At 40.9% G+C, this 25,102-nt stretch overlaps 1 protein-coding gene across 2 annotated transcripts in view; it reads left to right on the top strand.

The window, feature by feature from the left end:
- Positions 1–25,102, top strand: part of ntrk3b (neurotrophic tyrosine kinase, receptor, type 3b) — a 188,198-nt gene that overhangs the window by 65,051 nt on the left and 98,045 nt on the right. For both annotated transcript variants that reach the window (XM_047581346.1, XM_047581345.1), the window contains exon 4: positions 17,466–17,534. In XM_047581346.1, the coding sequence (XP_047437302.1) occupies positions 17,466–17,534 (69 nt within the window). The remainder of the gene's footprint in view (positions 1–17,465; positions 17,535–25,102) is intronic.

Below are 25,102 nucleotides of genomic sequence, written 5' to 3'. Positions count from 1 at the left end.
TCATGTGTGGCTTAACTACACCAGTAACATTTCTTGTTTTTTGGGTCTGCTTTGCTATTTTTAGCTTTTTAAGTCCACAGAGACTACTTATACCTTTGGCACGATATATCTTTTTTTTTTGCAGTAAAACAGATGTTAAATGCAGATCAGGTGTGAGATGAAAAGGCTGATCTGCTGCCACAAATGCTGTGTTTTGTAACGTGTGATGTCATCGCTGTGTAGTCTTTTCATCTTACATCCCTCCGTTTTTCTCTGCTCCCGTTGTGCCCAGGAGGAGTTAAACCCCGCGCACCTGAGTCGAGGTGATTAGCCCTACTTCCCTTCTTCCTTAAACCATTGCTCATTACCGAAATTGGTGAAGAGGTGTCGCTTGGCCAAAGCCACCCTGATGTGTGACGCACGGCAAGGTGATGGTGTTATTGTTGCAGTGGTGCAGTGTGATGAAAGGATAAATGGATCCTCCAGGCTAATGGAAGGAGGCAGCCCAACCTGAAGCCCACTGAGTGGAGCCAGCTGTAACCGAGCTGGGAGGAATCTCTCTGGCTGGGTAGCGGCGCTGCTTTTCATGTTATGAATGTCGCTGTGCTCATTTCTGCCGGTACGAGCGGGGATGATTTGGATGTCACCTGCTAAGTTTATGTTTCTGAAACACAAGGTCCATTCACCTGAATTCGTCATTGTCATTCAGCTCACAACCTTGGTGCTTCACCGCCTCTGCAGAGGGGCTGCCAGCTGTGCAGATGTTAGACATGACAACTTAGGTTTGAGCTGACAAACAGCTGCTGTTCACCAAACCTCTGCTTTTATTTACTGACCATTAAGAAGTAAACACGTTTTTTGGAGAATAAATTAGCACGCTGTGGTGAGGAGGTGTTTGATATTTGTGTTAGCTGCTGTCTTTTTCATCCTTTCTCTTCGCTGGTAAAGTACTTTAAATAATTCTTATTTATATTTCTGTTAATATCAGGCAGGATGTGACTGTACTAGAATGCAGAGTTGTTTCCTCCACTGTAATTCCCTCATATTATGCTTTTATGAGCAATTCTTAGCGTCATTGTGGGAGTTGGTCAAGTAATTGCTTACAATTGACTGCCTCTGGAATATTATTCATTTTGATGCTGTTCCTTGGTGGATTCTACAAAATGCCTCCTGGATTAATATAATAATTTCCTTTAAATAGAACAGAATTCCTGAACGGCTGCCTTGCTGGAAGTAATTCACAGTCAGCTAGCTTCATTTTGTGAAAGTGGTTTATGTTAACACCGAGCAGCTGTCTGTCACAACTGCAACGTGTCGCAGCTTGTGATATTCCTTTTGACGAATAAGACTGATGGCACTCTGTCTCCACATAATGTCCATGTAATGTATCGAGAAGCCCCATTATCTGCTTTTTCTTTTTGGTCTCTTGTGAAATTTAGATGCCTGGTTAAAATGGACACACACTGACTCTGGTAGGATGTTGAGCTTAGATTAACCAGTGCTTGGGAATACAAGAAGAAGAGATCAAACTAAACAAAATGACGGGGCACCTACAAACCATATATCACTTTCAAGCCAAGATGTAGGGTGATGTCAGTGTTGGGTTTTGTTCCTGGTAGATTGCTAGTTTGATGTGCAGATACGTTGAAACACCTGATATCTGCTTAGCTTGCTACATTATTTTACTTTCTGTCATGTTTGGATATGTAGATACACTGAATTATTGGGGTATCAAAATAGATGTTTTTTTGTAGATCTGCTTGTGCTCTCCATTTTATAATATACCAGTCTAAGAATATATATTACATGTTAGCTTGGTTTGGCTTGGCAGAACCTTTTTATGGTAGCATATATTTATACATCGTAAAACTGGAGGCCAAAAACTTGGACTTGATGTTTTTTTCTCCCTTTAAAGCAGAATAATCCATCATCCCACCAGTCATTTCTTTCATTTCTATGTGACCTTTAACCTGAGTGTTCGCTGAGTGTCTTAACCTTGCCCCCTCCATATATCTCAATGTTAGATGTACAGAATGCAGTAGCTGTGGGAGTGTGGGTGGCAGGCCATCACTTAACAGCACATTATCTGAAGATGCTTTGACAGTAAATCTTCATTCCACACACATAGATTTTACATAAATTTGCATCAATTGTTTTGTTTCGGCAAGTGAGGCAGTGAAAGTGGGGGAGAGTGTCCTTGAGACCGGTGATTTTTGCACCGCCAAGGAGAAACTAATCTTCAGATTTGGCTCTGTTTCTCTTTTTATTTAATGAGCAGGAAGGATCGGAAACTGGCCACCTTTCATGCATCAGATTGTTAAAATGCTTGAAGGCCCTCACACGTTCTCATTTGACATCCTGGGTCGCTGTTTTCCTAGGTTGTATGTAGTTAACAAGCTTTTTTGGATTACAGATACATTCGCAAGACACTTATACTCTGTGTGGCATTACCACAGGAACGATTAATTACAACAAACAATGATTTAAAGTAGCCGCTACCCTCAGAAAAACAAGCAGCATACATCACAAACCTTAATGCTAAGACTAAGAGCCTATTTATATTACGTCTTTAAGTCTCTTATGGGCAGAAATCAGTGTTTTGTCTCCTGTAATTGACACATTTAATTAAAAGTCTGTGTATCTCAGTTTTTCCTGCGTTTGCTCCCCCGGTTTCCACAGTAACCAATGCACAACAGTGTCTTGAGATGCACACTGTGAGGCTAAGCTACTCTACAGCCATAGAAGGCAGGCTTTTCTTTGAAATTAATGAAAGCATCTCCATTACTACAGAGTGCTGGCAGTATGCTATGTTGGCAGTGTGTTCCATTGGCATGGCATGGCATTACATCCTTGATAGAAGCACGAGCCTCAGTGGCTGCAGCGTGCATTAATCTTCTCTAGTGCATTAAGATAACTAGAGATAAAGCTGTGGATAGTTTATTGATGATGTAAACAAATCTTAAAATGAACTGTAATCCTCACAGGCTTTGATGTCCAATTTACAAAAGATGACACATTTTTCAACATGACAGACTCCAGAAAAGTGGATAATTTGTAACCAGCTGCTGAACATTGGTGTGTGGCTGTGGAATATGCTCACGACCAAAGAGGAAGATACAGCTTGTGGTCCTGGATCCAGCAGTGATGGAACATAATAGTAGTATTTCCATATATTTGTACTCTGTGTAATGTCTGTATAATGTCTTTAACTAGACAGTTTGCATATTACGATGTTGCATGCCAAACACTTTATCAGTCTATAAATTGTGATGCATTGCTGAAGATAATGCAACAAAGTAGATAAAAGTATAACCAGTTCCAGCAGCAGTAACACTGGGCATGGAAATGCTATATATAAAATATGGCATTTATTTTAAAACAGTGTATTTTGTGCTGAGATAAAATCTAGTCTGAGCTGGCTACATTTATGAAAATTGTCCCATTTTTAAATGTAAATATGACCAGAATCCTGAAACCTTGTTTATTGTATATTTCATCATGGGTTTTTCTTTCATTTAAGGTTTGATTCCACACATATCAAACCACCACTACTACAGTTACCGTACATGCAAATGTAGTCGTCCAAACTGCATTCTGATAAACTGAGTACATAGTTCCTGTCATCTGATCAAGATCAACTGGATGACTGATATCCTGAAATAGACCTGGAAACAACTGCTATACTTCTCCAGCTTCTTTATCAGCAAGCGATTTTTTTTTTCTCTTGGACTGGATAAATCCAATTTTTACTTTTCCCTGTTTTAGCTTTTGAATAGTATTGAATAGTAAAATGATCTTCACTGGCTGACGACAGCATGTTTGTTTTGTGGACCTTTGCCATGAATAGAAAAATGAAATATCACAGACTCAGTGTGCAAGGTTTCTGTGCATAACACTATTTTTTTCTGATCTTGTTGCTGTAGCTACTTTTTTTCTTTTCTTTTTCCTTACAGTTGCAAACTGTATATTGTTAAACCTTAACGCTCTGCCACTATATTTTCAATAGCATCTGCCTGTGGTTTAAACCATTAGATGTCTAATGAGGTGAACCATTTTAGGATACCATATCTTCACGTATACACAGCAAAACTCCAGTGAGCAAAATGCGTGATAGACACTTTCAGACCACACCCAATAACCTCTGATAGCTAAAGTAAACACAATTAGATTTTCTCAAGCCTTTTCCTCCTGGGGAGGTGCATTAGGACTTCAGGGTCTGCACTGAAGACTTGGATTTCTGTAATAGTTTACCCTACAGCTTCTGACAGCAACACTGGATTCCCCAACTCCACATCTATATGATAAGAACCTTGATTGCAAACGCCTCCAGTGCTTTAAAGGGTTGTGTCCATTTTCCTGCTTCTCCCAAGGCTATTACCTCTGTTATTGGTGGTGGAGAAACAATCAGTGTGGCAAAGACAGACAACAGCTTGGGACTCAGCAGAAATGCTTTAATTAACTGTGGCAATGTGTAATCCAGTCCTTGGGACATGGCAAGAACAAACCGGCATAGCCGTAACCCTGTGTCGCGCTCCGGTCTGGTTTCCAGAGCTGCTGTGGGTTTGGATGCAGGTCCATCTTCTTTGAGTGCTTTGACCAATCCAGTATATTGTCTGGATTATCACAGAAAGGGATGTATGGAGGTCTGCTTCTGGGAAAGGTGTCACGTTGCCCCCAGTTCTCCTCGATTTCCCTTCTTGGCTTTGTTTTCAAGATAGAAGTGAATGGAAGCCAACCACATAACTAGAATTACCTGGTCACGGTATTTAAGTGGGTTATTATACCTGTGACTGAACAAGTGGGACATTTTATTTTTTATTTTTTTTTAAAAAAAGAGGCTGATGCTTTACAATAGCGCAAACAATTACGCATTGTATTTAGTGTAATCATGCTGTGTTGTCTTGCTTGCTTGCTAGAAAGGCACTGTGAGAAACAAGGCCAGAAGAGAAGCTGAAAACGTTTCTCACCATTGTCTGGAGAGAAACACTCCTGGGTGTCTTTTATTGGTGTTTTAATCAACTCTAACACTTTATCGATTTCAGCAAGAGGCATTTCATAAAGCAGCAGGCCAGAACAGGTTGGCAATGTGTACCTTCAGCTGAACAAGCAGCAAACTTTTCTCCATGGGAACCCTGAGCCCCCAGTTTGAGCCGTGAGAAGACTCCCGTGTTTCTTCGCGCTGTTTATCTCCCAGTACAAAGACTTTTTTTTTTTTTCCATTGCATTGCATTGCATTTCATCTGAGGCTCACTGCATTTTTCATCTCCATAATTAACGATCAGGACTGCGGCTAATAGCACCAAGTCTACCTGTGGCGGTCCTGTCTCTTCTGTTTCTGCTTGTCTCATTAGATTGATGACAATTTTCATTACATTACTCAGTCTATATTAACACATCCATCCCTATTCGGAGAAATAATCAAAATCACGGCTTAAAGGCTTCGTTCTCTTGTGTCTTTGAACACTGACTCACATCTCCCCCTTGCAATCAGTAACTTAGACGGATGACTGTGCACAATATTGTCCTGTATTAATTACTCACAGACTGAAACTCCAAATGATATTTCAGGAATATATTACACATTTCTTTACCATCATAGTGGTAGCCTAAGTTAATGGGTTTCCTTAATTTCTTCATACTCTTATTCATCCCCTCCATCCTTTTTAATTCACCTTACTGCCATTTTCTATGAACGCATTCAGAAATAACACCGAAAATTGCTGTTTAGAGATTAGAATCTGCCAAACAATGGCACTATAGAGAGACTAATTTGTTGGTGGTATTATGCTGATAGCGGGATTCATAAAAAGCTACTGAAAAGGCAGGATAAAACCCTTATTAAAAGTAATCATTCCTCGTCATTTGCAGCTGTTGCTGGAATGAAAGTAACAGATAGGAGGCCTGTTATTGAGGTTATGAGTCACCATAAGGCCTTTGTTTACAGAGCAGTTAGTGGGCTGAAAATACACTCCTCATTTCTCAATTATTGAATGATTCAGGTAGCAATGTTTCCCTGAATTAATGCATAGTGTTTTGTAATGAAAGATCTCATGTACGTAAAGATGTTATGGTAACCTTTCGCCCCATACTACTTGGCAGCGCCGTATTTCAGGCTGATAGATCTCAAAGCTATTTACTGACATGGCATTTGCTAAAGAAGATGATTGTCCACAGAGAAGGAACCGTAAAGAATTGAATTATCTAATTAGAAAATGTTTGTTTTTAATTGACAAGTCGAGAAAAATTGGTGGGTTGATTGATATGTTTGTGGCTTTTAGCGGAAAGAGTTGTGGAGCTCTTATTCACAGCGCCTTGGATTTCCAGAAAGTGGTCCATAATAGCAATCCCATCACCATTACTGTCGAAATTGTGACCACGGAGGCCATTCTTCTTGAGTTCAGCTGTAAGATGCTGCAAAGTCCTCTTGTGTCACCGCCATGTCCTCGAGGACCGCCTTGGGTGATCAGCCCTTGAGACAGAGGTAGCGGATGACTGTAGAAAAACTACTGTTGTCCAATTTTAGATTTCCAATTCCAATTGTAAATGATCCAAAACACAAATGCCACAAAGGTTATTGGTATATTATCCCAAATGGGCTGATCTGCACATATACATGTGCATATACACACATATAATCTGCACATCTTCCGCTATCTCACCATATAAGGAGTTGTTTTCCACTTTGCTACAGCTTGCTCATAGGCTAGGATACATCACACCCCAATATTTCACATGCTGGAAACCAGATAAAGCCAATCGGCTACACATGGAAATTCACTGACACATGAGAGGCGGTGCTCCTCCCCTCTGTACGGGCGGAGCCGAGGTAGAACAAAACCACAGTGTCTGCTTGGATGAGGGCTTTGTTTTTTTCTACCCTTAAGGTGGATAGCCTGAATTCTCAGCGCTGTCAATCAATACTTATTTTCTGTGTACCAAATAAATAACCTGAACGTGAGAAATTGTCGCGTGATTTGTGAGTAGATGGACTATCCTTTCCAAAGGGTATAAAGATCCTGGGCTGATGGAGAGAAAAATATTCTCCTTCGACAAAACATTAATATAACTTATAACTCTACTGTTAATTATATGAGGCACAGCCACAGGTTGATTATCTTACAACAGGGGTCGGCATCCCGCGGCTCTGGAGCCGCATACGACTCTTTCGTCCCTCTGCTGCGGCTTCCTGTGGCGAGCTGTGTGGAGTAAGGACGCTGATCAAAGTCTTTCACGTTTTCACGCTAACTGCCTCAGAATAGCGGCAACTATTCACTCAATAGTGAATGAGCAAGAGCTATACAATAACTGAATGACAACTCCCACAGTGCAGTGCAGCACATATACTCCTTGTTATCGAGTATTTAATACAAATGTATTTTATTTTAGTTAGTTAGGTTTTTTTTAATATAATTCTAAATTTGAATTTATGGTGATCTTGTAACATTAAAATAAAATTTGTTTAATATACGTCACAACTGCTGATGTGTGACACCCACCAGGCCCAGCTGGCTATTTATTGAACTTTTTGACCCCAGGTAAGCCCCAATATAGTTTTTTATACATTGGCCTAGCATAGAGGTAAAAATAAACGATATATGCAGTGTTACCTTCATTTTAGATGTGAAAGGGGTTTTGTGGCTCCCAGTGTTTCTTTTCTGTGGCAAACAGGTCCAAATGGCTCTTTGTGTGCTGAAGGTTGCCGACCCCTGGCTTTACAACCATAGACTGTATGGACAGTGCGTCCCCACCTCCCTGCATTGACCAAACTGATGCTATATTCCTGTGGATATGGCCGGTGCCATCTTGCGAGCAACTTTGGAGCCGGAATCTCCAAGAGTATAGCCCACCCACACTTCCACCATACTCATGTGTTTTAATTAATTCTGTACTTAATACTGTGCTCTCTTTGTTGATGTTTCACACAACAGTAACTTCAGTGAGTCTTCCTTCACTGCCTGACATTTGGTCAGAACCAGTCAGGTTTTTCCTCGTTTCCAATATTTCTAAAGCATTCTGTGACACGAGAGTCTTATCAGTGGACCGAAAGTTGAACCAGTTTCTCTGGTCTGTGGTCATTTTCTCTGAATACTCTGAATACTTGCTCTTTAGGTTGTGAGCTTATGTTAAACAAATGGTAGCTGAAATGAGCATAAACGCCTGCTAGTCATCATCAGCATGTCAGCGTTGTCACCGGTAAGCCATTGGACTTGTTAAGACGGCTGAGAGCTAAGGCGTACCTTGATATGTAGTTCTGAGGTTATTTATCCTGGCTCTGTGTGGAGGAGGAATAAACAGGTTTTAAAGCACATGTGAAGAACTGTGCAGTACAATCACTGCGACACATGCACACATCTACCGCGACTGGAGGATTTTCCTAAGATTAAAAAATTGACTATTTTTATCCCTCTCCCCCAGAGCCAGCCTTACCTATGTTTGATCCAGATTTGTGGTGAATAATATTCTCGGTTCTAATGAAGTGGTGGTGGCTGTTTGAAGTTTCTCCTGGGCTGTTTTGATGAAATGAATTCCATACAGTACCTCTAACACAATTTATGGAACTCACTCCCTGTCTTTGTATTTCCAATGATTGAACTGCCTAAGGATGTAGATTAGAAGCCCAGTGATTCCACTTCCTTTATCAGTGATACTATACGTGTTGTCTCACTGAAGCACATCCTTCAGTACATCATGTGCTGTATTCTTTTACATCAAGTATTTACTGGCTGACTTTTATGTTAAATTGGTGGTAGACCTGTCTTAGGTGTTATGCGAGGACACGCCATCTAAAATAATAAAAAAAAAAATCTGGATGTTTCCCAAATATATGAGCTAAAGTCGACCTCAAGAGGACTGACAGAAACTGAAGATTTCCCAAGTATGACAGGTGAGTGTTTTCCACCTGTGAGCTTGCCCCCAAAATCTTCTCCGAGGGCTCTACACTGTTGTTGGCGGCGCTGCACTCTGCTGCTTCTAGTCTAAGGACTGACACGACATGCGCTGAATGTTTAACTAGGGAGGGGTATGTGAATAGACAGACTTCCTTCGCTTTGTGCATATTATTCCATTTTTAATTACCTCCCATTTTTTTGACATTAATAAATCATTACCTCATTGATTTCGGAACATTTCGGTAATTACTGTAAACAAGTGAGACAAGTAGCCTGTCAGCTTCTGCTCTGCAGTTTACAGCGTTGAGCCAAAGTCATCTCAGCATATTCAAAGATCATTGTTTTGGTGCACAAATCAGAAAGAGTGAATGTTTAATTGTCCTCTGTAAGGTTAAAGCTGATTTGGGACGCTGATGGAAGTAAGGTGGCACATTGACTTTGATATCTTTGGTCATGGTTTTTTATACTGATGTACTCACGTAGTCTCATTAGATCACAGGTGGAAGTTACACAAATAGCCCCCTACAACGACTTGATGGTTAAAGACAACTGCCATCTTGTTCTAAATAAAACTAGTACGGGAATCACAGAACAGAAAAGTGACAATTAATTTAACAACTGTGAATGAAATCTTAATCAGTGAGCCATGCAAACTCTTGGGAACCACAGCAGCTCATTTCATTAGTTAGTTCTGATTGGACTAATCCATCTTTGACAACTGCCAATGGTGCTTTTATACCACACTATACGGTACACTCAGCTCAATCTATTCATATGGGATGATTTTAGAGTGCGCTGGTTATGTTCCCAGTTTCCAAATTTACATTGGCAACATCTTCTGTTTTTTTTTTTTTTTATTATTATTTTTTTTATCATTTATTAAATTAATATTGCATTTTTTAAAAAATGAATTTGTGTATTTCTCATTAATGAAGTAATTTATTTAATGCTGCAGAGGTAACAGATGTGTTAGAAACAGCTCTGAGGTAGCTCATCCTACGGGAAGGATTTAGCAGAATCGCTTTGGAATAAACTTCAAGAGACACTATACATATCAGATGTAAAGTACATTCATAGATGAACATGCTGGCATGTTTTAAGCAGAATACACAACACTACATGCTTCAAGGCATAAGCAGGGAGCTGTGCTGTTGTTCTCAGAGGAAGCCCAGGTAAAAAATCATGTAGCTATACGAAAGAGTTTAAATGCGGGGACGGGGGTGTTAGAAGGTAGAGATGTCAAGGCGTTTTTAGAAAATTAGAAGCTGTAGTTTAGAGAAATTAGTATATTATTTTAGTCCAAACGTTGATGTGCGTCATATGGCTGTGGGTTCAGTGGAATTCTGCTGCTGCTAGATATTCATAGATGTTTAGCCAAATAATTCACAAGCGTGCTTAAAAATTGATTTTTTTCTTGAGCTTGTTTCTGTCTCCTTTAGCTTAAAACTTTGATTGTCGAGTTCTTCTTACAAATATTTATTGGTCGTTGAAGTGTATTTCATACGAATATATAAGAAGTTAACCTAAACAGCTACAAGCACACGTATCCGCACAGTGACACTTATTGAGCCATAAATCTACCTGTAGGGACCGGCCAACTTTCTGCTGCACACGGCTAACAAGCCATGAAAGCCTCCTCTGTTATAATTTTTCAAACATGTCATGAGGGAGGCTTATAGCAGATTTTGAGGTTGTAGTTACCATTTAAATGTAAATGAAGGGTCAAAGGCTGAAAACCCCCCTGAGAGTATTGTTACCACCGGCCTAGGGGAAAGAGAACTCCAGCCCTATTGAGTCTCCAGTGCTCAGTAGTAACTGAACTAATTGTTCCTGGCAGTATGTTAACCGTCATTAAACAACATTTCATGATATGATTTGTGCAAGACAGAGACATACTGTAGGACTAACCAAAAGAGAAAGCCAAAGGCCTCCAGAGGCGGCAACGATATCGCGTGAGAAAATTAGAATCAAAAACTCTGCATGAAACGCATATTGATATATTACAGTGTGCCTCTCTTTATCATTACTCCGGATGTGCAGCACAAATAAATGAGAGTACAGTTAGACTTTAAGAACTCCAGTGATGACTTTCGAAGTGAGCTAATGAATCAGTCTGACACTGCATCACATTTTACTGTACCAGTGAAGCTGTCTAATAATACTGTGGGCTGTGCATGTGACGCTGGATTATATAAGACAAACGTACTTACGTATATAAAAAATATATTTTCCTACTGAGCGGAAAAAATAAATCAATAAAATCAAAAAATATAAAGAAAATATTGATCCACTCATCTACCCACTGAGTAGGCAGTTGTGGCTGTGATTATTCCTGTGGTCGGGGGTGATAAATTACTCAATAATAAATTGTTGACCAACGCAATGGAATGTAAAATCACATGTCTTCCTCAATCTGAGGCTTAAGCAAGCTGAGACACGTGACAGCTTGCCTGGTCTGGTGGAACATGCACATCAACATACAGTCAGTCACGGTGTGCATTTAGCTGGTATAATGTGTAGAGGTGGACGGAGCAATGGACCATGAGATGCATAGATACACTGAGAAGGTTAAAAAGCATGAGATATACTTAGAGCATTACCAGACAGAGCTATGCAGGTGACTGGAGGCTAATGCAGGCCTTACATGTATTGGTAGCTTAAAACTTTGTTTTCCACTGTTGAGTGGACTCTTTGTAGGTAAACCTTCCAGCTGCAGGACTCTTAAGGGGTTACAGTAAGTTGGGCCTTGGCAAATAGTAGATGCTATATATTTCTTAAATGCATTCGATGATAAGGGAACACGGCTTTGAAGTGATGTTCATTACATAGGGGATGAACACAATGCAGAAATACAAATGCATCTCTGAGAATGAACGTTTTTTTTTTTTTTTCCCGAGCCTCTCAGAGGAAGCGTTTCCATGTAGAGTCTTTCCGGGCGCTTCATGCACAGCGTGTATGTGTGTTATGTATTTTTTGCGTGTTATCCTTTAAGTAATTCATTCAACATCCTGCTATGACGCTGCAGTCTGAGACGAGGCGCGGCCTTGATCAAAGTGCTCCCACTTTCTAATGCAGCATTATTTCATAAACCGCACGTGGCTGCCGCACAAGAGAACCCTCCCTTCTCTAAAATCTCTAAAATGTCACCTTTTTCAGCACCGAAGAAAAACAACTTCCCTTTAAGACTGACACCCGTGATATTTTAAAGCTAGACGTCATATATTGAAAGGCTTTTTCCACCCCCCTCTCTTCTTTCTTTCTTTTTTTTTCAAAGAAGAAGACCTTGGGAAAATGCTGTAGAAATTAAGAATTAAAAGGATGCAATTAGTCAGTGTTGCTGCAGCAAATATCAGCGGCTCCACCTCAGCATGACAGATGACAACTAGATTTCCCCGCGTCCGTGCTGCTGATCTGTTGTGACGCCTCACACAGTGGCTGTCTGGTTCTCTTCCGCGTGGTCCTGAATGTCAATCCGCAGAGCTCCCCCACACTCAGACAGTAGCTACTAGTAATGCCGCACTAATTAGCCAACCCTCTCAAGTGGCCAAGCCCTCCCAGTGGCATCCGTGCCAAACAGAATTATTAAAGAAGGAGGGAGGAGGCGTTGCACCTCCTCTGCAGAGAAGCAAAACACCCAGGTTCGATTTAGCATTCTCTCCGTCGCCCTCTGGCTCGGGGAGTCAGCGCTGTCATCAATATTAACGCCTAGACACATCCGCCGCTGTAACGCTTCTTTTCTTTCTTTCTTTCTTTCTTTCTTTTTTTTCACCCCAACCTAATGAAAATTTCATGTGAATCACATAATTATAATTCCTTATTCAAATGAGTGTTGTCTGAGGAGTGGAGATGATTTGTGGTTCAGACTAAAAAGCTGTTGTCTACATGTTGATACTGGCTCTATTAGCCACAGTTTGGTTTTTAGCGATGCAGGTATGTGTCTGTTTTGCGTATATTTATCTACGCAGGCAACATGTACTCGCAGCAAACTCATAGTACAGTATACACTTCAGAGCTGCCTAGTTTATAAATGTATTCATTTTCTACATCACTAATTTTTTTAATTTAATATTCGGCCCCCATCCCCTCCTCTCCTCTCCGCGCCACTTGGCCTTCCTCACCTCCTGTCTTTTGGCATTCCCTCGCCTTTGATGGTTTATTTGCTGATTTGTTTATATATTTATTAATTCATTTACCCCCAACCATCCAATTTTAGCTGACATTTCTTGTCAAGATGCGAAGGATGACCTTTGAAAAACGGAACACTTCCTGCCAGCGATGTGAAGGAGGTCTCACTCAGCGCTCAGACAGCACTCCTCCTCTCCTCTTGTCTTTACTTATCTGCATGCACGGGCAGAACAAGCCAAACGCATTAGCAAACGCCTCGCGAATAAACAGAGTCAGTGATGAAGTTTGTTCTTAGAAATCTAATTTATCAGCCCCATTTTTATTACTCCGCACTGTTACATTGTGAGTGTTTCCATGAGCATTTTATTACGGTGAATTATATCAGGGCCGTGTATAAAAAAAAATAAAAAAACGCGAAGGGAAGACTTGTAAAATGAAAGCAACGGGAAAATTTACGGAAAGTGCTTTAGCAGATATCTTGCTGAGAGTTGAGAATACAACTGAGTGCAGCCAGTTAGCTTAGCTCAAATTAGCCAGAGACTAGGAAAACGCTTCAGCATGTAATATTGTCTGCATTGATTGGTTCCCTGTTTGACCGTTATGAAGTCAATGAGTTGTATTTTGCAGGTTCACCATCTTAGCATTAAAACATTTCTGCATAGGTTTTTATTCTGGATTCTTGACTTGGTCCACCTCATATATAGTATCTCTCATATCACACATACCTTCTGTACAGTAACCCATATTAATGCTGATATTTGTGCAATAACTCACTTCCTACGTTCACTTTCTTTTCGTGTACTCGTACATATTTCTTTATATGTTTATTGGACTCTGGACTCACCATGTGCAATAATTTCCCACTGTGCAACACCCAATATTCATTGTTATTATACAGCAACAAGTTGGTACCTCACTTGTGCATATTTTTATATATATTTTCATATATATTTTTTACATTGATGTGTGTATTCTTATTCCAATTGCCTACTTTTTCTTACATTTCATATCCTTAAGTAAGTAAGTATACTATAATATAATATGGTATGCTAAGCAGGCATAACACAGTAAAGAATACATGCATTTCATATTTCTTTTTTTATCCATCATATATAACATTATGACAAACTTCCTAATATTGTATAGGTCTTCCTTGTGCCTCCAAAACAGTTGGTACTCATCAGAGAATGGACATGGACCTTCTCAGCGTGTCCTCAGGCTTCCCACAGACACTTGATCAGTTTGATGGCCAGGTCAACACCATGTGCTCCTTTTCATGTATTTTTGAGTTATTCCTAAACAGATACACAATGATTTTCACTAGGTGTATTTTATAACTCAAAAAAGAGCTGTGCCTTGAATGTCATTTTATTGCATAGCTAACAAGCTCTTTGGGCTCTGTTTGGTCTATAGTCCACAGGCCTTTTTTTTCTCTAGTTAACAGTCAAGTGCTAGCTTTGAATCTGTCAAAGTATCCCCAGCTTAATTGTTGGATATAAAATCAGCATCGACTTCAGCTGTTCTCCGACGTGTGTCTATTTGCAGGTCTGTGGTCTATTTCCCTCTACGCACGCCTGCTCAGAGTTCTGAGGTTTAACGTATGCATATTGGAAGATCTTCAGTCTTCCAACGCAGGTCTATTTAGGGTTTAGTCATTTGACGTGTGCCTATTTGGAGATCTGTGGTCTAAATGGGTGCCTATTTTGGGGCGTGTGATTTGACACGAGCGCTGAGCGGCCCTGCTCTACATCACCTAATGAGCTGCTGTTTGCTCGCCCACCTTTTCACTCTCTCTCCCTCCCTCTCTCTTTCCCTCTCTCCTGCTCTGTAATATATTCTTTCGGTGTAAAGTACAATCCCTGTGGGACCACAGGTTTTCTTTGGGAGGTGAAATTTCATGCTGCATCTTTACATATTCTCTCTCACATCCAGCCAGCGCATTCACACCGGCACACATTTCAAGGTGACAACGGTTAACTAGTGTGTGTGTGTGTGTGTGTGTGTGTGTGTGTGTGTGTGTGTTTCTTCACGCAGACGCACTTCTGTGGGTTTTTTGTATCCGTAAATGTGTGTGCGCGTGATTGCATGTGTGATAACACAGGAAACATGACAGACCCGCAACATCCTTAGCTCGCTGTTGCTATGGTGACACGTCTGGTTACAGGAGTCTCTAATAGGTCTTCCATACAAATTAACCTACTATGGACTGTGTGTGTCTGTGTGATAATTTTGTCAGCAATGGAACGAATTCAAATACGATACAAGATACATTTTTTAGTCATAGGGTTCATTTTTTGTGACATTTTGGTAATATTTAATAGCTGTTTATATATATATTTTTTGTTTCTTCTCATAGCTCATAGATTGTATGAAACATATTAATAGTTTCACTTTTGCTGCATCTCGACATGCAACAAGTTTTGCCGTGTTGTGATTCTTTTATCCGAGTAGCGACTACAGGACCTGTGTTACATCCTGTATCATTTCAGTTAGCGTGGCTGGATAGATGACACACTGTCGCCCTTATAGATACTGGAAACATCAGGTTGTTCAAAGCAACAACAGAGTGCTGAGTGCGTGTGAGTCACCGAGCGGCTGTCGAGGTGAAGCCGCGGCCGTCTGCGTGACAGAAAACAAATGATCAGATGGATTTGCAGCCTCTTTTTTATTTTTCTCTCACGTTGTAATGAAGTGCTCGGGCGCTGCGTGGACTGGCGGAAGGGTGTGATAACGCACAGTGCTTTTGGACAAACTGACGCTTTAATGCTCTCACAGAGGCGTTATGTTGTTTTATAAACGTATACACTGATGACGTTCATATTTAAACTGTTTCTGGTCAAATCACTTGTAAATCTCAGCCTGCTTGCTATTGAATTTAGTGGCTTCCTGGCCCAGAGGGGTTCCTTGAGTCAATTGAATTATTCGACTTGAAAGCGGTCAACTTTGGCTTAGCTCTGAAGCAACAGACAGCCGGGCTTGTTCCCTTTTTATTTATTTAATAGCCATATTCATTTCAATAGCCATTTGCCTCATTTTCAGCCATTAATACAGGCCTGCTCCTGAAGGTGTTACACTTTTATTGTGCTGTACAATGAAAGTTAAACGTATTAAGCTAATTTCCCTATCAGTCAACTCTCAATAATATGTATTATAATATGCATTATATAAGTTACAAAGGTGTTGCAAAAAGAATGGATTGTACAGTATTACGAATGTTCCCATATGACAGCATCTAGAATACTGAATACTGAGCACTTTAGGGCAAACTCCAGTGACTTTGACTGCTGAACACCGGGTACCGCTCCTCACCTGGCTAATACCACCCCTACTGTGAAGCATGGTGGCGACGGCATCCTGACTCTCAGCAGCACAGACAGTGAGAGCTGCGTCAAAGATTAATGCAGCTCCACGCTGCAGAGTGACTTCAGGTCAAGTCTCTGACCGTGGCTCATCCAAAGTTCGGACATAAACACGACAGAACATCTGTGGAGAGACCCGAGGAGGGCAGTTCACAGGCTCCGATGGAGGTGGACGAAGAATGGGATTAACTGCCTAAATCCAAAAGCGTAAAGCATGTAGAGGCAATTGCTGTCAATGGAGTTTTGTCTTTAGTTAACATCCTGAATGTGTTTGTGAAGCAGGGCTTTCAGTTTTCGAGCAACACTGAACCAGATGTGACCGTTTAAATTGTGTCAAATTAAAAAAAAATTAAAAAAATGAAATGTAGAAAATGTGTATATGTGAGGCCCAGCTCTTAGGCCATACAACAGCGCTGCCAGGTCACAGAGTTCTAAACAGTCACTTCAGATACGGAGAACAACAACAAGCACACATCCCAAAATAGTCGCACAGAGCTCAAGACGCGGCTACTAGAGTGAACTGCTCACTCTAAATCACAGTCAATCAGAGTGACGTCAGCACGACATTTAAGTAGTGTTGCCTGATGAAGGTGCTGCCCTTGACTGGATGGATCGGCACCAACCGGTCTGAGGTGCAGACAGGAGCCAGGAACAATTACAGGTGATGAACCGCTGAAGAGGCGTGGCGAGCCTGAGCCAGTCACCGATGAGGGGGCTGCACATCTGTCTACAGAGAACTACTAACACGAAGGCTGAGCAAAGGCAGAGCCCGTAACAATACGACCCCAAAAAATATGCTACATTTGTCTGTTTGAGTTGAGATTGATAAAATGATGTGAATTTAGTGTTAAATAAAACACAATGAATAGTGCACCTCTGAAAACTTGCAGGAGCAACCCAACTCTTTCCAGAAAATCAGAAAAGAATGAAAATTTCATTTTGTCTCTAAAAGGGGTGAAAAACACATTGGTTTTCTGAAAACTAAAGCACATCAAAACCAGGAGTGGGGAAACGTTACAAAAGCAGAACAGACATGGCATCAACCGAGAAACCTAAAATAATTCACAGAAAATAATTCAATTTAACATTCTCTTTGTTTTTCTCTCCTCTACAGAAACTTGTCAAAGAATCCTCTCACCACTCTGTCATGGCAGCTCTTCAAGCACCTCCAACTCTCCGAGCTGTAAGTCCCGTCTCATCTGTCTCTCCGGCTTTTGTTTGTATTTTATTACAGCACTTTATCATCGCTCCCTGCGCGCTATCAGCCTCAATACAAATTGTCTTCCCTGCATGCCATTACAATTCCTGTCTTTGTTGTACAAAACCCCTAATTTGTCTGAGCACATGTGACAGAGTGAACCTATAGGCAGTATAGTGGCACTGTGATCTTATAAGCCATTTGTTGACTTAATTAACGTGCACAAAGGAGATGTAATGGTCTGGTAGGAGGAGGGAGTCTGACCCCATTTTCTTGTTTGTTATGAATATTTTAGTGATCATTGTGTTTATGAAATGAGTTTGCTCTTTCACCACCGGGGAGAACGCTGCGATGTGGACCCGCTTGTAATTTACACATCATTACGCCTGTCAGCGCTGTCCATCATTTGAACCTTCACCGCGCCGGAGCTGCTCATACGTGCCTCCTGGCTTATAACGCTGAGGTATAGCAGGATGTGATACAAGACTATTTCAAGCAGGCCTCCTTATTGTGCTATTTTCAGAGGTAGAAGCAGGGCAGGTCCTCAGAGAACACGGCACAATGCTGATCTGGGGTAGTCCTGCTGCTGTAAAATGCAGGCAACGGAGCCGAGGGTAAGCCCTGCTCACGTACGATTGATTTACATCTTGAACACTTAGCTTAAGATTTGCACCTTACACGGGAAACAGAAAAGAATGCTCTTTATTCACTGTGTGTAGGAAGCAGCTCACACTAGACCCCATACCAGAGCTACACAAGTGTCATCTCACCGTGGGCCCTCATCAGAGGCAGATGGGTCTCTGAATCAGTCTTTGTGCCTGTTATTGGGTTGTGAATTTCATTCTTCACTGGAATCTAGAAGTTCCGTCCTTTCGTTGCCTGACCAGCTGTCCAGTTCTGCTTCTAGCTTGGCGTTTTGTTTCCCTTAGCACTGCTGCAATACCCAGGCTCTGCAGTCCAACCTTGGATGAAGTATTTAGATTTCACAGTATCAAATATGTGCATAATAATGTAAAATGTAGCTCATATTTAAATGGATTTATTTCACATGCAGTAATAGGTTCTTTTTTTTCATGTTCCGTCAAACAAAGCCAACACAATTCTAGCGAAGCAGATTTTGCGTTTAATGCTGGGCTCAGACTAGAGGAGTCTGGGGCCAACTGATCCCTAAATTCAGCCTTTCCAATAGTTGGCCGAGAATGCGGTCCAGAATGATCTGGTAATGTGAGGGTTTACAGACCTGCTCTTAAACCTCCAGAACCTTTCGAAGAATCAAAATTGCACCAGTTAATATGAGCTGTATATTAGGAGTTCACATCGTTACTTTCACAACAACCAGCAAGAGGAACAAGTCTACAGAGACATGGAGCATTTTCACATTCACTATCATTTTTTTTTTTTTTTTTTTTTTGGCACTGCAAGAAAAATGAGAAGCTCCGGTGCACGTTTTTCTTCCTCTTTTGGTTTGTTTGGTGTCTTGCAGGTGCGTTATTTCCACTAATCAAACAATGTCACCTGATCTCGCTCATCAGTGACCTATTTAAATCGATAATTAAGTACTTGAGATTTGAAAGAAGAGTCTTGATTTCAAAAATTGGTAGGACTGAGTCTGAGCCCATTACAAGTCAAAATCTTTAACCTCTTTAACCTGTGTTGATTCAAGAACTTTATTTATACTTTATTAAATAATAACAAAAGCTTTACGAACCAGGTCCAGGTAAGTTTTGTCAGTGACTTTAAGTGCACATATCGAGGTTTAAGAAAAGACGTTTTCAATAAGCCACATTTTTCAGTAAAACTATTGTATTTCTGGAAATAACATCAGCGGGATTCTGTACTCAGGTAAGATTAGATCCATATAAATACAGTTAAAAATGCACATTTTATATGAAATATTTTCATCTGCTTAGTAACTTCTAAAAACAGATGCCAAATGCATGCCATTATTTAGTTACTATTGCTTTTTTAGATTAAAAAAAAACTGTTAAAAAGATTCAACTTTATTGTCATTTCATATAGTATGAGTACATACTCAACAAAATGCAGTTTGGCATCTAACCAGAAGTACAGTAAGAATGTACCCAGTAGTACTGAACAAGCTATGATTAAATAAAAGAAAGTAAAAATTGAAATTAAATAAGTTAATCATTTGTGTATACACACACACACACACACACACACACACACACACACACACACACACACACACACACACACACACATATATATGACAAGTGTAAAATGAATATATAGATCGGTAGTATAGACAGTATACCCACACACATACATTGTGTATATTGTTTTTATTGTGTATAGCTGTTCAAGTTTTTTTCATCTTTATGTTGCTGTAGCTACTATTTTTTCATTCAGTCGGCAATGACAATAAAAGCTTCTTATCTTATCATATATACACATAAACACAACACATACTGCATATACCCTTAAACATGCGTGTAAATATACTCATACCTATCTACACGATATCTACATATGTATGTACATACACACACATGAATGTTATTAAATATATACAGTATAGACCACATTACAGTATCATATATTACAGTATTGAAAAACAAATAAAGGTAAAACCTAAAAGTGTGAAAATAAAATTGTTTTTTATCACTAAAGATGGCACTCTGTATAGTGCAGCTATCAACAAGACCAGGGCCTTTTTGCATACTGAGACAATGAAGGACTCTGTGTAATTCAACAGTTAAATGACCTGAAATTACAAACTACATCACGTGCAGCAAACCAAACTTGCAACCTCAGATCCCTCCATAACCAAATCACCGTTACAGCTCACAGGGCACGATTTGCTCTGATGTGCAATCCTATTCCTCCTTAAGCATCCATTTTAGATGCGTACAAATGGTGTCTTTGTTGTCCTACATGAAAAGCAGGGCCAGGGTGATGCCCGGGTTTCCTTCTGAATGCTGATGAGGAGCGAGGATTTATGTCTATTCCGTTTGGTGTGTTTGGTTAAGAGGTGTCAGTCGGAGTGGCGTAGCGGCACAGACGTGGGCCGGGACGTTACGCAAGAAGGAAGCCATGTGGAATCAGGCCTCTCTAATAGGAAATGAGTCACTCTGTCACGGGCACAGTCTGCGACGTGGCCCCGACATCATTACTCCCTTCACCTTGTCTATGTGCTCACCCAAAACCATATTAGTTCGCAAAGTGCCAATCATTCAATCATGCCAAATGAAGCATGCTTACCGGGTGGCTATTGCCTTTAATTATAAGAATAATACACAATGCGGTATCAGTGATAAGTGCCCACCCGTGCTGCTCAGCCGTACTGATATTATGCAAATGGAGGAAGATCAAACCAGCTGAAATAATTTCCGTTTTATGTGACGAAAGGAGAGCATGGCCCTTTGCCATGACGGTGTCGCTAAACCGTGTTATCTCAGTCACTCTAGGCACTGTTATTGTAATTGTATTTCATTTTTTTTTTTTTTTTTTTTTTGAACAATGAAAGAGAACCAATTTCAAAGCTGCAACACATCGGTGACAGTGACCTGAAATGAATAGGAAATGTACAAATGGCTTTTAAAGCCTGGAATTACATCGTCGGCCGCGTGCAAGCTTTAAGAAAGCCCACGTCCGTGATAGCGTCGTTGTGTTGTTCCCTCGCCGCTTCTCGTAGCTTTTGGCATTAAAAATAATAAAGTTTCAAAGACAGAGACAAAGAAAGGTAATTAATATAGATCACACAGCAGCCGAGGAAGCGGTACACGGAGAGCGATAAAAGAACTGACACAGGGCTGAAATCACCATTAAACAACACACACTTTCATCAAAGCGGCACTGATTGTCCGAGTTCAGAATTAAACGCTGCAGTTCCTGCTTTTAACTGCTTCTTTGCACATAATTAACTGGGTGTAAAACATGTTTCACTCAATAAAACGAGGCGTGTAGCAGTTCAAGAATCGTTTATTCTGCTACTTTAACATGAAGATCGGACTCCTCCGGCGGCCTCATGTTGGATGCTTTCAGGTCTGCGGTTCGGATGCATCGGATCCCGCGCCGCCTTCTAATTACAACTCTAAGACATTTATATAAAAAAAAAAAAAAGCAAGGGGAGAAAGTAGTTCTTATCAGTCCGTGTGCTTCAGCTCTGTTTTTTCCCTTATCAGGCGTTCGTTATCAAGCCCAGTAAAGTGTAACTCCAAAACAGTTGCTTTGTTTTGGCTGGTTGGTTGCACTGATATGTCGCACTCCCTGCAATATCTTAATATCAGTGACAATTGCAATACTATCAGGGAGATCTCAATAATCTCGAGCCTTTTGTGGCTCCTGTGAAAGCCTCCAACATCACATTGAAGCTGTACAATAGGCGCCTGCCGTGTGCTGCCTCTGGATGAGACACAGATAATCGGCTCTCCGTCTTTGTCTGCGTGCCCTTTAGCCGAAGGAGCGGAGCTGCTGCAGTGTGGCGCACCAGTCGGGCCAATCACATGCCACAGACTGGCAGCAGGGCGAAAGGGGGCGGCTAAATGCTAAATCTGCCGCTGCAGCTTCCAGGTTGATATTATTGGAGATTATTTGAATTTGCGGCTCGTGGCAGTCACCCTACACCAGTCCTCGAGGAAGCTCATGCCGTCTGGTCCGCAAAGGAAGGGAAATATTCATCTTCTTCTTTAGCAACTGACACGATCTGCCTGAGGCAATGTGCATCCAGAATCCCTTCATTCTGTTAGCGCCTCTTTAATCCTGGCTCTCTGGGAAGCAGTGGCTGACGCAAAGTCAAACATTTACGCCTCTCACTGCAAAATGGGTTTTTCTTTGAATGTGTGTGAAATATGAATGGATCAAACCTGTAATCTTCTGATTTGACTGCCAGTGGATTAGGGTAAATTAAACATTACATTTTTAAGGGCTGCACGACAAGGAAATTGCTAAAGTTTAACCTTCCTTCGAGTACACTCATGACAGACTGTTCCTGAAATGTACGACATGAACGTGGAATCTTCAAAAACATTAAAGACTGTCTCGGAAGAGGGAAACTGACTATTAACGTGTTAAATGAAGTAGAAAAGATAGACACGGGGTAACAGTGGCCTTTCAAGAGACTTTCAAGAGGTTAGATTCCAGACTGCTGGGAGACTGCAGGAGAAACCTGTTAAACTTTAGTGAAAGCAACTATAGGTACAAATGTAAAACAAAAGGCCTTTTCTTTCCTTTAAAAACAATACATGTCTGCGCTCTGAAATCTGAATGCCATTATGGCCTCCCAGTCATCTCCCACTGTGTACGTGCTCACGTAGCAAACAGTGTTTTCGTCTGCTTCAGTTTGTAAAAGTTTTATAGAACTGGTTGTGACGTCCTTTTCTCAGTTGTTTTCAGTCCCTGAATTTCTGTCATAGGTGAAACTTAAATTACTACACAGCAACAACGGGTAAAGTACAGTTACATGTTTAAAAGACATGTTAATTGTATGGTGTATCCAGATTCAGTTCTTGTGGAACCACCAGATGTGGTAACACCCATTGGGATTTCATTATGGAATGTGTGTCTATTAATGCACACAAAAAAACTAATTCTTCTGCCCATCTCCACATAAAGCCTGACCAAACAATTTGATTGGCTCAGGATATCTTTGCCAGAGCACAATCAGTTCCTAATGGAGAGACTCCAGACCAAGATCCGTGCCCACAAACAATTTGTGGGTGTCGAGGTAGACCTGGCTTCCAGGCAAGCTAAACACAAAAGGTATGACAAAATCTATTTTTGAAAAAATTGTTAAAAGTGGAATTCAGTCTTCTAAACGCATCCACAAATTGCACAAGTGTGAAGCATCCCTGCCGAAATCTAAAGAAAAGGCCTTGAGGTCCTTCTCACTTTGTCCATTTTTCCCTACCTGCAACCTTCCCTGACCTGACTCCAGTGTCCTCTCTCTCCTCCATGATTGCAGTGCAGGTGGCTTTGCCGATAAGCCAAAATCAGGTCTGCCTCTTCAGACAAATTATGCCGCGGTGGTTTGAAAGGAGAGCCAGGCTGTGAGAAAGCCTGCAGGGACACCGACTGACCAAATTGCTGCAACCTCTCCGGAAAAGCAATGACGAGACAAAACTGTGACTTATTTATTTACAGCGTGCCACTTTATCCACGATATAAGCAGGAGGTGCAGGGCGAGAGTGGTGGAGGCAGTCCAGAAACAGCTGGGAGTGTGGTGAAGCAATGATGCACAGTATGGTAAAAGCAACTGTTAGCAAATTTATCAGCAAATCTGATATCGGTCGAGTCAGCCCCCTGTTTTTTTTTTTCATATGCTTATTCCCCCTGATTGATTCATTCTTTTCCTTGTCAAAATTCTAATCTGTCCACCTCCTGCTTCACACAGGACAGAGCTAAAGCAACAGTGTGGCAGTGATGTGAGACCAGTTCATGGTACATCTGTTTCCTGAACCCACTGCCTACGACCAGACTGTTTGTCAATCAGCTGCTTCAAGACCCTAGCATTCAATCTGATGGCATGACAGCTCGATTATCTCCTTTCCACCCTGTTTTTCTAATAATAATAATGACAGTACTAGCCACAGTGTTTGATTGACAAGGGATCTATGGAAAGTGCAGTGCAGAAAAACAACAGCAACGACTGCTCTGCCTGAAAGATAGAGACAGAAAAAGAGAATGATGTGATAACCTCCCCTAAAAAAACAAGCAAATACAATACAGTTCAGTATACACTAAGAGTGCAAAAGCTACGGCGGATTTCATCAGCCGGTGCTTTTGAGCACTAAACCTTAAAGCTGTTTTTATTTAAAAAGTGTAAAATTAAAATTAAAGACACTGAAAGAGGGCTACATAGATACATGACATAATGCAAACACAGCAAGCTTATTTCCGGTCGAAATTGGAAGATGTCCAGCAGAGCCATCAGTCCCCAGTGGGACGCAGGTACATCCATCTACTGTCCGGAGGAGTCTGGCCAGAAGTGGTCTTCGTGGAAGAGCTGCAGCCAAAAATCCATCTCTCTTACAAGGAAGCCAAGAGACTCAACTATGCTGGACAACATAGAAACTGGGGTCAGAAAAAAGGCAACACAAAAATCCGAAATTGCAATGAACATTGTTACTGTAAAAGTGAAAGCACTACTATTACTCCTCTCAAGTATAAAGTATATCAACTACATCGTGTCCATTGAGAGGGGTGCAACATATTTAACTTAAAATAACTAATTTAAATCAACAATCCAACCCAGTACCACAGAATAATGCTTCTCTTTATGCCAACACTGAGGATATAGACGCTTGTTTTCTGGTCAGTTACCACGTTAAGTGCACAGATGAGTTGGAAATTCAGCAACAAGGCCAAAATGTGCATTGTGAACTGGTAAAGGCTAACCCTGCTAGCAAGCTAATGAGGATCCAAAACATCCAAAAAATGCATGAAGAACCCAACCAAACTTTAGGGAATGACTGGTTTAGTTTAGTTGTAGTAACAGTGATGTGGACAGTCCCTATTATAAAACCGTACAAGATGCCAGTAAACACCTTTACATTAATAAAAGCTAATCTCACTGAGCTGTAACGGGAAAGTCA

Source organism: Mugil cephalus, chromosome 3 (genome assembly GCF_022458985.1).
Source record: "Mugil cephalus isolate CIBA_MC_2020 chromosome 3, CIBA_Mcephalus_1.1, whole genome shotgun sequence".
NCBI lineage: Eukaryota > Metazoa > Chordata > Actinopteri > Mugiliformes > Mugilidae > Mugil > Mugil cephalus.
This window is presented reverse-complemented; position numbering and strand designations above follow the sequence as displayed.